General features: G+C 36.1%; 1 protein-coding gene across 8 annotated transcripts in view; it reads right to left on the reverse strand.

Moving 5' to 3' along the window:
• Positions 1–14,787, reverse strand: part of FIP1L1 (factor interacting with PAPOLA and CPSF1) — a 45,223-nt gene that overhangs the window by 15,871 nt on the left and 14,565 nt on the right. For 3 of the 8 annotated variants that reach the window (XM_080589295.1, XM_080589293.1, XM_080589291.1), the window contains 3 exons: positions 5,433–5,526; positions 4,239–4,392; positions 3,773–3,796 (listed from right to left, as the gene is read on the reverse strand). In XM_080589295.1, the coding sequence (XP_080445421.1) occupies positions 3,773–3,796; positions 4,239–4,392; positions 5,433–5,526 (272 nt within the window). Of the gene's footprint in view, positions 1–3,772; positions 3,797–4,238; positions 4,393–5,432; positions 5,527–12,989; positions 13,098–14,787 lie in introns of all 8 variants that reach the window. The other 5 variants (XM_080589296.1, XM_080589294.1, XM_080589292.1 and 2 more) reach the window with 2 other exon arrangements.

The raw sequence follows: 14,787 nt of genomic DNA on the forward strand, positions 1-14,787 counted from the left end.
TCATAAAACAGTCGTGCTCTCTGAACTCTTTCAGTCCTTATTATTGAGAAAAAATTGAGAGCACTTTGATTCTACTAGGCACTACAAATCACCAACTGAAAAGAAAAAAATGTGTGTTTTTCTGACAGATCTAAACCTTTTCTCCTTCCTCCTTCCTTCTTCTGAAGGGCCAATTCCCTTTTCTAGAAGAGACCATTACTCCTCTTTAACCTCTCTCTGAATGAAAGAATATGCAAGCTGAGGAAGAGTGATCAATTTCACTGGTTTCTGGTGATTTCACTGACATGAATTCATATCAGCATTAGAGTATTAAACAAATTATGAAATAAAATTCTTGCCCAAACATGAAGGTATAAAACCTCATTTCTCAGCCAAAATTTAAACCAAGTGATAGTAAACCCCGAAAGCAAAACTTCTAAACCGCAGCAGCCATTAATTTGACCAGCACGCAAGATTTCCAGTGTGTGCTACCATTGTTAAGAACACTGGAAATCACATAATAAAGAGTATGAAAAATCTACTTGAAAAATCTGAAAGAGGAAGACTGGGAACACAAACTGTTGCATAGCTTAAGAATTTTCTATTCATCTTTTTTGATTAACTGTCCATCTTAAAATACTCTTCATGAGCTTGCAGCATAGAACATATATTAAAAAAAAAGACAAAATTACTCCAGCAATCTTGAGAACACTGTTCTCAAAAAGTTCTCTCAAATTAATGAATTTATTAGCTATACCTTATGTTAAAAATATCTTTAAATTGCTGCATTAAAAACAGTATATTGTTAGCACTGAGGATGGCTCTTAGCAGCATGCACAGAACGGCCTGGATAGGCTTCAGCTAATACTCAGTACAGAGGATGAAAATCTGATTAAACAATTAATATATTCCTCAGAAATTCATCTTGGGCAGAAATACAAATAAAAATCTCAGCAAAAGATTTCAAGCCAAATGAAAAAATTCACTTGAGAGCCATTCGAACAAAGTTTAAAGAGACTAAATACAACTGGTATCCAGAGACTGGATGTCCAAATAATTTTAATGAATTGGTTAATTCAGAATATTATACTGAAGAAACATAAAGGCATTTTTTCCTCTAAAATTTTGATGAACTTTTTAAAAAATCTTGATTAACAGTTATATCATTTTAAGATGGAAGCTGATTTCCTCGATGCTATCAGAGTGAAGTGAACATTATCCTATATTCCAAGTTAGCAAGCATCACTATGAAGATCTAAAAGTCTTGTTTTTTTCCTTGCCTTTTTCACTACAGAAGAAGGTGACAGAAAACAATGAACAAAAAAAATCATGAACTTCAGGTAATGGAAAATTCTCTTCACTCCTTTGCCTTTTATTAATGCAGTGAAAACATATTTGAGGTATGAAAACATACTCGAATCATCAGCAGCCAATTAATTCTTTTTAGAAACAAGAAAAAAGACATCTTGAGTCACTTCTTGTGATGTAGGAACTATACTTGAGTATCAGCGTAAGAAAGAAGCTTAGCACAGATCACCTCCCTATGACGCACTGCACTGCAGTACCACAAAGATAAGCCTGGCCAAAACCTAAAGTATTCAGAGGTGCGTCAGGAGCAATCTAAATGGCATCAGCGCAGAATTTTACCTAACGTGCTCAGATTTGCTTTCAGGACACTCTATCCCAATCTACCAACTCAAGGCTGGTAAATATTTAGAGAACACCAAGTAGGTTTTACTAAAGGAAAGCAATGACACATGTGCTATGCTTGCTGAGTAAGGAATCAAGCATGATAATGCTGCCCTGACTTAACATTTTGCAAGTTAGCTGAACTGTGTAATAGCCCACAGCTACGTAGTACAACTCCACTCAGTAAAAACTTCTTTTGTCAGGCTAAACTAAGTCAAATTGTCTCTTATTCATCACAAGATAAAAGAGTACACTTAGACTATGGGCTGAGCAGCCGTACAGTTTAATTGCTAAGCTTTGGTGGAAGTCTAAGCAGTCAAACTTCCCAAAACTATGCAACACAAGTTTAATTCTTCACAGTAAGTTTTTCCTAATCTCAAAAATACATGTCACACAAAAATACGTCAACTGTATGCTTAAACCACAACACATAAAACAACATTTAAACTTGTTAAGCAGGCTGTTAAACAGAGGCATCCACATTCTTCTTTAGATTTACATTAATCCAACAACGCAACAAACCACGAAAACTAAAACCAACACATTGTTTGCAACAGCCACCGATCTCCTAGCACTACTTGAGAATTTTCTGGCTTTGGCCATTTGAATAATTCCAGGACTCATTCCTCAAAGAAGATTTGAATCGCAAGAGTGAATGAATTCAGAACAAGAGACCTAACTTCAAAGGAAGATCCTTTTTCAAAGGGGCTTTTGGAGGATGTTTTATATTTGGAATACTTAAATTTTCTGGCAAGTAGTCCCAGTTTAATATTCGGTAAGAGTGGGCTTTCTTCCCTCCTCCTCCACTGAACTTAGGAGGGATGGCAGATTCTATTTTAGGAACAGCTTTGAAGATAAAGAGCTGGCAACAGCACAATTAAAACACAGCCCTGAATAAACCAAATCCACAGCTCTTAATCGTTATTTTCAAATCCACTTGAGGCACGGAAGGATGTTGAAGGAGACTTTCTGAACAAGTGTATGTCATAAACCCGTCTGCAAACCACAAGACTAAAGCTAAACCTGCTTGCTAGATCTGTAACACGTGTGCATTTCTTTCACCTTTAGAAAGCTCAACAGGTGAGGGGTTTGATAAGAACAGTACAGCACAGCTCTATGACATTGCTGCACCAGGAGCATTTGTGGTAGGGGGTGAATCCTGTCTGGTTTTAAAACATATGCAGCTTTTCTGTGCTACAACTACAATTATAATAATAGTTACTTCCTAAAAACCTGCAAAGCATTCCATAATCAGAAAGTTTTAAATACAGTTTAATACTAGTTAGCATTAGGATTACATCCCTCTGCATTCTATCCCCTCAGCAATAAAGAAACTTCACAAAATTGCCAGAGCGGTAGCATATTCTCTCTTCAGATATCATATTTTTACATTTACACACAGTAACTCAGAACATTTTAAAATATTTCCCCCTTCTATACCCTAGGCTGCATCATTTTGTGCATAATGATCACTGATGAGAGCCAGAGCTTGACATGCAGCAGGAGTTAATAGTTTTTAGATCACCAGCAAGTGAACAAATCAACATATTCCATGGGAAAGGATTTAAATCCTATCGAGTCCCACACAAAATCATTGTACAGAAATAATATTGTTGCTTCTTTGCTTATACGTGAGAGAATTAACAAAGATGCTTTTAAAAGATTCCATAAGCAAATGAAAAAGCAAGAAAACGTTCAACAAGACTTCAGTACAAGTCAAGAAAAAACGCAAGGAACAAATGGAGAAAACAAGGAAAGGGGCTCCAAATGACATCACCTCTTAGGTAACAAACCCTTCATTTTCCTACTCAGATACTTCCCGAAGTTTCTGCATCTATTTTGACTTTTCACTTTTTACTTTTTAACTTAAATTCCTTAACAGGACAACACTCAGGTAACTGCACAAGTAGCACAAATGCCCTTGATGCGCTCTCATTTTAGTAAGTATCAGTAAATTTCAAACATTTAACAATGAGCAGTTTTCAAAAAGCTTTGATTTCTCTAAGATTCACAGACCCAGAAAGCTGGATAAAAAGATCAAGTGCTGATTAGATCTTTAAGTGAAAAAAAAAAAAAAAAGATGCAGCACAAATGCATTTCTTACCAGACTTCCAAGAATTCAGAGATACTGTGAGAGGAAATAGGAATTAAAGATTCCGTTGGTGTTTGGATCTTAAACATCAGAAAATCCAACTTTTGACACAAATTCTTGTTATGTCATGCTTTTAGTTCAAAGGTTTCCAGAATCATTTGCTAACACGTACCTCTCAATAGCATTAACAGTATTTGAATCACAGAAAAGAGCTTCTCACTTCAAACATTCTCAAGGACACAGAAGCCAACATTCAGTATTTAAGAAATTATTTACTACCTGTGGCTACTCTTACTGAGAAAGTAAAGACATCCATTTCCATTTCTGCCTTGCAGGTACATTCGTGAGGAGAATACAACGCAAAATTCTGAAATTCTACACACGCAGTCAAATCTGCATGGCATGTGCTGTCTTTAATTCACTATCATCAAGCATCAGTCTCTCGTTTCCCATATTGCATGTGGTGCAGGATATTTACCTGGTGGGGGAATCAGAGGTGGAGCAGTACTGACAGTTGGAGGGGGTGGGAGGAAAGGAGGTGGTGGAAGGTGGGTAGGTGGAGCTCCTGGAGGGAAAAATGGAGGTGGCTTGGTAAAATTGTCTACTTCAGGATTAGATCGTTCTGAAAGAACCTGTAAAATATCAAACTATAGTTACAATTGCTACGTAAAAAGGGTAGAAGACAGGTTTCCTCTTTTTCCTACATCAGGAATATATTACTTATGCACCTAAAGGGCCATATTCAGACAGTTTAAATTCTACCTCAATGCCTGTGTTCAGTATCCCACACTTGCTAAGTACCTCTGAGGGCCACTAGGGTTCAATGAACATAGGATTTTAGAGGAAATATAGGCCATCTGAATATGGCCCAAACCATCTTAAATTTGTATGTAAAGCAAAATATTTCTTAAAAAAATCAATATAAAAAGCATGAAAAAAATAAGATTTTAGGTGATTTAAAACACTGTGAGAAGCTCAGCTGCAAAACACACTGATGTGTTTTCAGTATAAGCACTAAAATCCATTATTATTTTCATTGTTTAACCTTAACCTAAGTTGGCATGGAAACGCAGCTAGAGCACCAAGCAAACTTGATTCTTCTCCACAGGTAGAGTCACAAGAGGAGAAAGTGTGTTTGACCTTAACACATGTAGTTGTTTTCTGAAGATAATCCAAGCCCATAATGACTAGTATTATAACTTATGGTAAAATACTACTATATACATTTAAAAAAAAAAAAAGCACAATCAACAATTTACTCCTTCAAAACATATGTCTAAAGGACTATTTCTTCAAATGTGTATCAAGAGATTTTCAGCATGTGTCTGGCAGGAATAGGGGAGGAATACATAGTCAATTTAAATATTTATCTTTATCACATAGTAAACAAAACTTTATCCCATGCGTATCTAGCAGAGATGGTGCTGTCTCCTGGATTGTAAGTCTGCAAGATTGCTTATTTCCTTCCAAGTACACTAAAATATTTATCTTTAGAAATATATCAGATGTTTCATCTTAATGTACTTCAATTAACCGCCATAACTTTCTTCCTGAAATTAAAGCTACTTCTCTCTCTCTCATTTATACACATTGGAGCATTTTAATCAGTAGCTAAGGTGAAAGCAAAAATGTCTTTTAGTCGAAGATAGTGTGCAAATCTGCAGTATAAAACCTGTATGTTGCTGTTTTCATTAGCACGCCGTCGTCCTTCCACCCTGCTGATAGTGATGGTCTGTCCAATCACATCTATTGTGCCAGATAATCGCCTGCAACACAGGACAAACCAGAATCAACAAGCAGAACTGGAAAGAATGAGAAGACATTGTTACGGACTTCTCTTATTCTGAATGCCACAAGTTCCTTCTCCTGTACAAAACATAAAAGACTTTCTGAAGAACGTTAAATATGATAAATTTCATGAAATATGCAAGTGTGTAGAATAAAACAATGAAGCAAACACTCCTGTAGGATAAAGGATGACTGTCTCCGCATTCTCCTTCCATCCCCAATAAGAAAATAAATCTATACTTTTGTCATATACTTTTTTTGATGAAAAAAAACAAACAAACAACAAACATAAGGAATAATACAGGGAGATCACCAAAAAACATCAGTAAGGAGAGAGTATATTAAACAGAACTTCTTAAAAATCTAAAGTAAAATAGTTAAAACTAATCATGAAAAATAAATTTAAACATACCAGAGGATTCCACGGAAGATCAAATGAAGGTAAGTTAGGAGGCAGAAATAAACATAAGCCAACTGTTCCATGCATACTATAGATATTGCAGCACATATTGAAGAAAATCACCAGGCATCCCTCTTGTCTCGGAACATACAGTGTTGCATCCAATTCAAAGGAATGTTAGACCAGTCATTCATACTTCTACTCCTCAGATTTCCAAATGCAAAATGTCTCTCTACAAAGCATTTGCATAGCTAAATGCTACGTTCACCTTCATTAAAGAAACTGGCAACGAAGCAGCAGAAGACTCACCTCAGTCTCCCTTACAACCCAACCAGGCAACATGTGAACATAACACGCTGAGAAGACCTACCTTAGAAGTAGCTAGCAATGGGTTTTTAGAGAAGAAAGGAAGGAAAAGTAGCATACATATACAGACTTTCCCTCCCAGTTCCTGCCAATCAAAAATTTAGGGACTTCCTATGCAACCTGAGCACTGCGTTTAATAGTCCCTCATTAACTTGCATTTGCACAATCTCTTTTGAACAAACACACTTGTGCTTTTAACCTCCAGTGATGCAACCTGTTTCAGCTATTGTTTTTGTGTTTGGTGCCCTACAGTCCTTGTACTAAAAAAAAAAAAAATCATCATCATAAAAATACCTGTTCTCTGGCAACACAGTGTTCTTGGTACCTCTGCTGCATCTCTTCACAGTCATCTCTTTCCCAAGATGAACTAATCCACACTTCTACTCATACACAAGTGACTCTAACTTTAATTATTTAGTTCTTTTTTGTGCACCTCTCCCACTTCTACTATAACCTTTCTGATATGATATAAACAGAACCACAGATAATATTCAGCTCTCAGTGCAACACAGCTTTATGTACTATTATAATCATTTTTCTCATTTTGTTCCCCTCTGGTCATGATAACTACGATTCTGTTTGCTATTTTGGCTAACACTGGAAATTGAACTGACGTTTTGGGAAGTGGCAACAATAATTCCATGATCTCCTTCCCAACTGGTAATGTGTAATTAGAGCCTATGACTACAGATGATTAGGGCTGATTTCTCCAACTCCTTTCCCCCCTTCTTTTTTCTCTTATATTTATGAACCCTTATAGATTAATGATTTTCTCTAAAAATAGCTGAACTGCCTTTAAGTCACCTGCATTAATAAGAAAAAGAACAAGAGCTGATTCTGCTGAGAAAGACTACAGATGTTTCCTTAAAAATACATGTGTTGTCCTCTGTGAATTTTTTTTCCCCTATTTAAATGTAAATATATAGACCCATGGGTTCAAACTTGCAGGAAAGAAAAGAAGCCTAAAATAAGTCATTGTGGTTCTTTCTAATAAAAAGAAGTAATTAATCTTAGTTAATATTATCAAAAATCCACTATTTTTTTCTTCCCTCAAGTTTTTCATCTGTCAAGTACTGTTTAAAAGCAAGCTAGCTGCATCTCTGCAAACAAGATGGATTCAAGCCTTGGTCTGCTGAACAAACTGCAGCACTAATAACTACAGAGGGCTAAATTTCTCCCCCAGTTTCATTTTTTTCTTCCAAATATATTTTAGAATTTCCAGATACACAAGTCAGATAACAACTACATCTTCTCCACTTCCTATCGATGCACATTTCACATTTCTCAAAGTCACAGATGAGCTGACTGCTCCTCGGTGCTATTTCAATTTTCCCACACACATTCTCATTTCTGCTCAGTAGAGTTCACAGTATTTTATTATTCCAATGATGAAAATATCACAAACTAATAAAATAATTAATAGGCCAACTGTGACAAACAGAATTTTCTTTACATATTGATGAGATCATACAGATTAATACGTGTATTTCTAACCTGATGTTTCACTCTCTTTTTTAAGGCTGTCATCAGAAGTACTGATGTACAAAAATTAACTGCTCTCGTAAAGTAAGAATAAACTTCATAAAGGCCTGTTAATTCAGAAACTTTGTATTTAGTGCCACATTCTAAAAGAAAAGAAACCTAATCTGAAGTAGGAGAAAGGTGATTTTTTCTACGGACGCACTAAAAAGAGTAAAATATAGTATAGGGATGAAAAGATGATGGCAATCCTGCTCCACTAGGAATGCTAACCAACATGTCAAAAGCCTTCCCACCAGGATCTCGTTTTCATCTTCACAGCAAGATTTTGAACACCTTGTGTCCATTTCCTGATTGAGAGCAAGCACTGTCTTACTTTATTTTTTTTTTTTACAAAACGAAAATGCTACAGGAACAAACTCAGTAAGTCTTACCTTCCTCTTAAATTTTTGACTTTGTTTTCTTATGATAAACATTTTTGCACTGTCTATAAAGCAGTTATGGCTATAAAGGATCAGGAAAACCTTAAAGTTCTTATTTTATACAATCATAACAATTGCTGCAGTAAATAGCAACATACAGACCATGTGAATCAAACTAAGGAAAATGGAATACAAAACTGTACTATGGAAAAGCACTATTTTACTACCAATTATAAAAACACTTTTAAGTAGAACTAAAAAGAAGTTGAGAGACAGAGAAGAAACCTGGAGTACTGGCATCAGTATGTCAGGAAATCTGCAGACATAAAATTACAGATTCTAAACCAGACCCTCTTGTCTGGTTTGTATGAAAGGCCATATACAATCCTTTAGTTAGTTTTCATTTGAAGAACTGCATCTTATTTAGAAAAAAACACATAAAAACACAATCTGGAATTTAAATGTTTACTGATAGAGTTCACGATGCCTGGTAAGTTATTCCAATGAATGCTGGAGTTAATTTGTGAATTTTTGATGTAAATGTATCTCACTTCAGTTTCAAACCAGTCAACCTATTGAACTTATTTTTGTTAGACTGAAGCTGTTCCTACTACAAAATTCTTAACTCCCATTATGTACTCACGTAGTATGTTAAGAGAGGTATCTTTAAGCCTGAAAGAGCATCTGAGTTCTTTACCACACAGCTGTCAACTGTGCATTATTATTATTATTTTTGTATTTAACCTTTCAAAGTAGAATAAAAACATTAAACTGATGGTAAAGACACTAGGGCATTCCGTGGGACACAAGCACTACCATTTGAAGCATAATCAAGTCTCTCAAAATCTTGAATTAATCAGCCACTTGGGAACATTCTCAAATAGAGGATTATAGCTGCCAGACCAGAAAACAGTATGACAAAGATCTGAATGTCATCTCTTATGACTAAAACCTGGTTTCTGTGACAATGTGGAATCAGTATTTTGAAGATAGGAAGAATCTAAAGTATAGTTTTAACATACCTGTCTGCAGCCCCAAAACAATAAAAATCCAGAAACCTAGCTTTATAGAATTTAAAACTCTGATTTGTATACAGAAGCAATAATACCCATCTGCTTTGCAGCCCACAATTAATTTCTAAGAGGTTAAAAAACAGGATGCACTTAGGTCAACTCCATTAGAAAACAAGGTACAAAATTACACTTCTAACGGATGAGAGAAACAAAGGTACATCAGTGCCACACCTATAAAGAACATCACAGTAAAGAAAATTGACAATATTTATCAACGGCAAGACACAGAGCAAGATGAAAGACTGGGAAAAGCTTTTAGAAATTTTCAGAATAGAAATGCAAAGAAAGAAAGGAAAAATACTTCTAGTTTTTAGAAGAGATACTCCTGATTCTTATTTTTTTCTAGTAGTATAGTTGACTACTAAACAGATTAATGCAAATAGCTGGGAAAACAGCTGAAAGTTCCTTGGAAGACTGCACATTGAGGATGATCCAAATGCCCTGTCGGCAGTGCTCTGCAATATTTGGGTTTACAGCTCCTGGATTTCAAAGCAAGCTCATTAAGCACAAGAGTTTGGAGGAAAAAAGAGATGCAATAGTACAAGAGTCTGACAACACTTCTGCAAATTACAGTGACGTACGCTACACAGCAGCCCCTCAAAGGATAACACAAGTTGAAGAAATTCTCTGATCCTAACGTCCCAGCCTAGAAATCAAGACTTCTGGATTGTTTCAACCTAAGTGCTGAAATAATCAACACCCGCTTTCCTAATCCTCCCCAGTTGCCGTTTTACATGGTAATCCAGCATGGCTGTACTTCGTCTGGATTATTGTTTTAGTAACTAAATTGCAAATGCAGGTATTATAAAATAATTGCTAAACCAACCACGTTTCACTAAAACAAAATAAAAAAGGACAAGTGAAATTTTTGTAAAACAAGAAAACTTTGTCTCATTCTTCAATCTGACCGCCCATTTGGTTTCAGAGTTCTAAGACACTGCTTTTCCTCCAGCATCAATACATTATCTAATTATCTCAAACCTTACCCAAGAAAACTTCCATTTTACCTAGCTTTAGTCCCTTTTATATGTTAGATAAGTCTCTTCTAAAGCAAGAAGTCCCTTGGATGACTCACTGCTTGGCTTACTCCAGCGTTCTACAGGGCTTCCACTTGGTAGCAAGGTACTTCAAATTAAGATTCGCCCTGTCTTCCACTATTTGCACACTGTCAGCAGCTCCTGAATCAAGGCTGAAAACATGCAATGGACACCCAAGGAGGAGTGCTGGGCATTAAAGTAATATGTGCATCAACACCAACACTGCAACAGCATCAGACAAGAGTCTGATGAGTATGCCTATGCTCTACTCATTCTCACTGAACTGGTGTTTTACAAATACACAGACACACGCTTCCTGATGTCCTTTGTTCTATCCAACAGCCAGAAGATTTCATTTCCTTAATGAGGCATGAGTTCAGGAATTTGCAGTCATACCGTGAAGTTGACAAATTCTCTATTTCCTAGACTGCAATAAGATTGCACGAAGTACGCTATTAGAAGAGCTTGAGATCCAATAAAAGAAGGCATATGCTCATTTGCAAATGGAGCAGACAACACCTCCGTCAAAAACTTCTATCTTCGCTTACACAGAAGAGGCATCTGAAGCGTCCAGGATACAACAGCTGAGCAGCTTTTTAAGAGGGGCCAATATGAAGCCTTGGATCTTGACTAAGTCATAGCAAGCTGGCACGTGGGGAAATTTCAAAGACTGCTCAGCCAATTATTATCTGGCTTAATGATAAGAAGTTAAACAGGCACTATTAGGTTTGTCTCAGTGCTATCTGCAAAGAAAAGAAAGGACTTGGTTCGCCCCTTATACAACCAGGGCACCTGGGATACAGATGCAATCCCAATGGATACACCCGATCATAAAAGGCAATCCACACGTGTGGGACACACACGAACCCACAGCAGAGTTCACGCAAAGTACAGCTTAAAAGGGACATTCCAGCAACTCAGTGCATGATTTCACTCTAATTAACAAATGGTTATTTATGAGCTATTCACACTATGAAGACTGCCCTCCCTGGAGAATTAATTCAGAAAGCTATCTCTTATGGCAAACGGAGCTTATTTAGGTTTTACACAGCAAAAAGAAATTGAGGGGGGAAAAAAGAAATTTTATAAATACATAGCTTCAGAAATCAGTTCTTATCTCCACCACATGTAAGGTTAAAAAAAATGAACTGTATTTTGAAATAACACTTTCCAGAATTCAAAAAGAAGTCTAACTACTGGATGCCACTTTTATTCACTAGACTACAGAACTAAGAATTATACTAGACTTTAGAAAACTTTCCTTCTATTTTCCTTCTTATCCTGTTTATGCAATTTGTTCTTTTATTTTCCTCCTCTTGAGGACACTCTCAACTTTTTTGAGCTTATTTACTACTGATGGATATAAAAAGGCAAACAAATCTAACACTATAAGCAAGATTTTGATTTTATATACAGAACAGACATTTCTTCAAAATAACTCAATATATATTGGAATTTTCATCATTAATGTTGCAAGGCCAGCTCATGAAACAGAAGAAACCTGTATTTTTTCATAGTAATGACATATCACAAATCCATTTTCTATAAAAAATCTGTTTAGAGAAAGGCCCAAGCACAGAGAACGCTGAAGAACTGGCTAATTTCTCTGAAAGCAAAATCCATCTACATGCAATGTACTCTTTAGCAGTAACCCAAAATAGCATAAATGGGAGTTAAAAAACCAACAGTATCTGACAGAACCAAGTTATAGGATAGGGAGCTATTCTAGATATTACAGTAATGAGAAAATGCTAGTTTTTGCATCCAGCTTTTAAATGAAACTTCTACTTATTCCTCTGCTGCTAAATAAATACTATCTTACAGACCCTGACAAATGATGTAAAGACAAGTACTGCTCTACAAAACAGCAAGATATCTCAACGACCTGGCTAGTTAGGACAGTTTTGAAATATGCCAAATTCTCTTCACAATCCATAAAATGTTATATTCAAAAGAGATTCCTTCAGTTTTTAACCTTAACAGTGACCAAGCATAAAATAAATCTTAACTGCATCTAGTGAACAAGCATTCTATTTGATACTACGTTGTTTGCGTATGATGTGCACTTACTAAACCACTTCCATTATGCTCTAACTTCTCCTTCAGGGTTACACAACACTTAATGCAATTCAGCAGCCCTAACTACCAAAAAATCAAGACAAGAGGTTCAAGTTTCATTCCTAAACAACCAATAACTCAGATTAAGACTGTGATTGTTTATAAACTCAAGCACAATCTCTCAGACTTTCACAGTGTGAACAACCACTGAATTTTTCTTTGAATAAAACAGTTAGGAAGCAATTCTAGTGAAGTAGTAACTTTTATTTGCTGGTGAGCAATAATTCTATTTTGTAAAATGCAGCTGCCGTATCAGTAATGAATTATATACCTGATAGACCTTTGAGAAATTTTGAGGATGGGGGCCAAATTTAGATTGCTATCGTATGGAAACATCTACTAAAATGGACACAAAAATATTTTAATGCTTGTTTACAAACAAAAACAGCAAAAAACACTATCTGTCCTCTGACTTCCCACTAAAGGGAAATATGTGCTGCAATATCTGCGTGTTAAATTTTCCATGACGTGATGTGGCAGCCCTGACTAGTAAGTGGGGAATTAAAATGCTAAATCAGGACCATGCCCTGATTATTTTTTTCTTACCTTAATTTGGGTGATTCGGCCCTCCTATATCGTTCCTGCCACTTTCCGATGCCTGAACTGGCTTTTCTGGAGGCAGTGCTTGTCTGTGACTGAGAAGAGGCGCTGTTTCTGGTGAGATAAATTGTCTAGGTCTTTCTTTTCTTGTCTATCTTTTCTGCTCTTTGAATTCCTCTTCTCCTCATTCCCAGCTCCTTATCAATTTCCACACCAACATGACTATATCCACTTGCACCAGTTTTTCCCTCCCTTTCACCAAATATATCAACTACTGCTAGAAGCTGAGACATTTTACTGCTAAGTGAGAAATGCTTCTAGCGATTTCACAACAATGCTCTACTGCATGGCATAAAGGCAATTACTTTAAGTTATCATAGAGCTGAATTGTTGAAAAATTTCTGCCTACCTAAATAAGCTCTTTGAAGAAAACAATCCGATCCCATCAAACACTGCCTGGTTATAAAGAAATCAGTAATGCAGTTTTTATATACAGAAAACAGTAATTGTATTCTGGAGAAGTCACTTGAGTAGAAGTATATAATCCATATAATCTAACAGTCAAGACATACTCGCTGAGCTAGTCTTACACTTCTGAGCACATCATTTTCTTTCAAAATCTCTTCTGACCACTTGGTAAACACCATCTTCTTTACACAAGAACGTATCTTAATCTAATGCAGCCAAAACAGCAGATATCAAATACGGGAAGAAGTCAGCTTTGCCATTGTAACCACCTACAATTACAGTACTCAGGCTAAACGTATGTAAGATTGTCTATTCTAACCACTGGAATGCACAAATGATAGAACTGGAAATGTTCGTTTTGTTTCATCTTTAGCTATGCAACAGACCAAATTGATTTGCTGGCTTTGCACTCTTAAAAGAAAGCAACAGTTGGGAAACCTATACAAGGTAAACTCAGTTCCTGGAAGAAAACAAGACAAGCCTGACATTTCTGAGGAAAAATCTGACTAACAATCAGTACACTAAGTTTGAATCTCTAAAAAATCTGAAAGACTGTCGCTTAAACTCGGAATTGCTAGCTTCAGGCAGGAAAAAAAAAGTAGCAGATAAAGGTATGGTATAAAGATATCTATAGTAAGATATATTTATTCTAGCTAGAGCATATGACAAAGATTTTACTTTTGAAGTCTATACCATGCACATGTATGACCCTAAAGTATTAAACTTTTTCACAATAAAAGCAAGTTTCACAGAATCACAGTTTACACAATGCATTCTTCCAAAAATTTAAGCTTAGCTGTATTTTAATATCCCAGTCAGAAACTACTTTCTAAAGTGTTTAGAGATTTCTCTGTCCAATAGTGAGATGCATCAAGAATGGAAATCCTGTAAGATCTGTACTAGATACAGACTTTGAATCATTTCCCTGTGAACACAACATGCAATTTTGAGAACTCCGTTATAAGAACACCACAAATTAGAAGCAATTCAGAAAAGAAAATTCAAAATATCATTACAGGATCAGTACAAAGTGTGGAAGACTTATACTGCTTCTCAGACAAAGAAAAAAAATATAAAACAACTCAAATCTACTAAAAACCTAATAGGTCAGAAACAAATTTAGGCCAGCTGGAGGGGAGTGAAAGGCAAATGCAAGCAAAAGGATCAAGTACGACTCCTCCCCACCAAGACAAACCTATTTGGGTGTTAAACTGAATCAAAAAGGGTGGAATAAATAAACATGAGTGCCTGAGTTAGTCAAGATACTTATGGATGCTCCACTAAAAGCGAGTCACGGACACTAATCTTTAAATTGCTGAGAGCATACAACCTGCTC

This window comes from Anser brachyrhynchus, assembly GCF_964034855.1.
Source record: "Anser brachyrhynchus genome assembly, chromosome: 4".
Lineage (NCBI taxonomy): Eukaryota > Metazoa > Chordata > Aves > Anseriformes > Anatidae > Anser > Anser brachyrhynchus.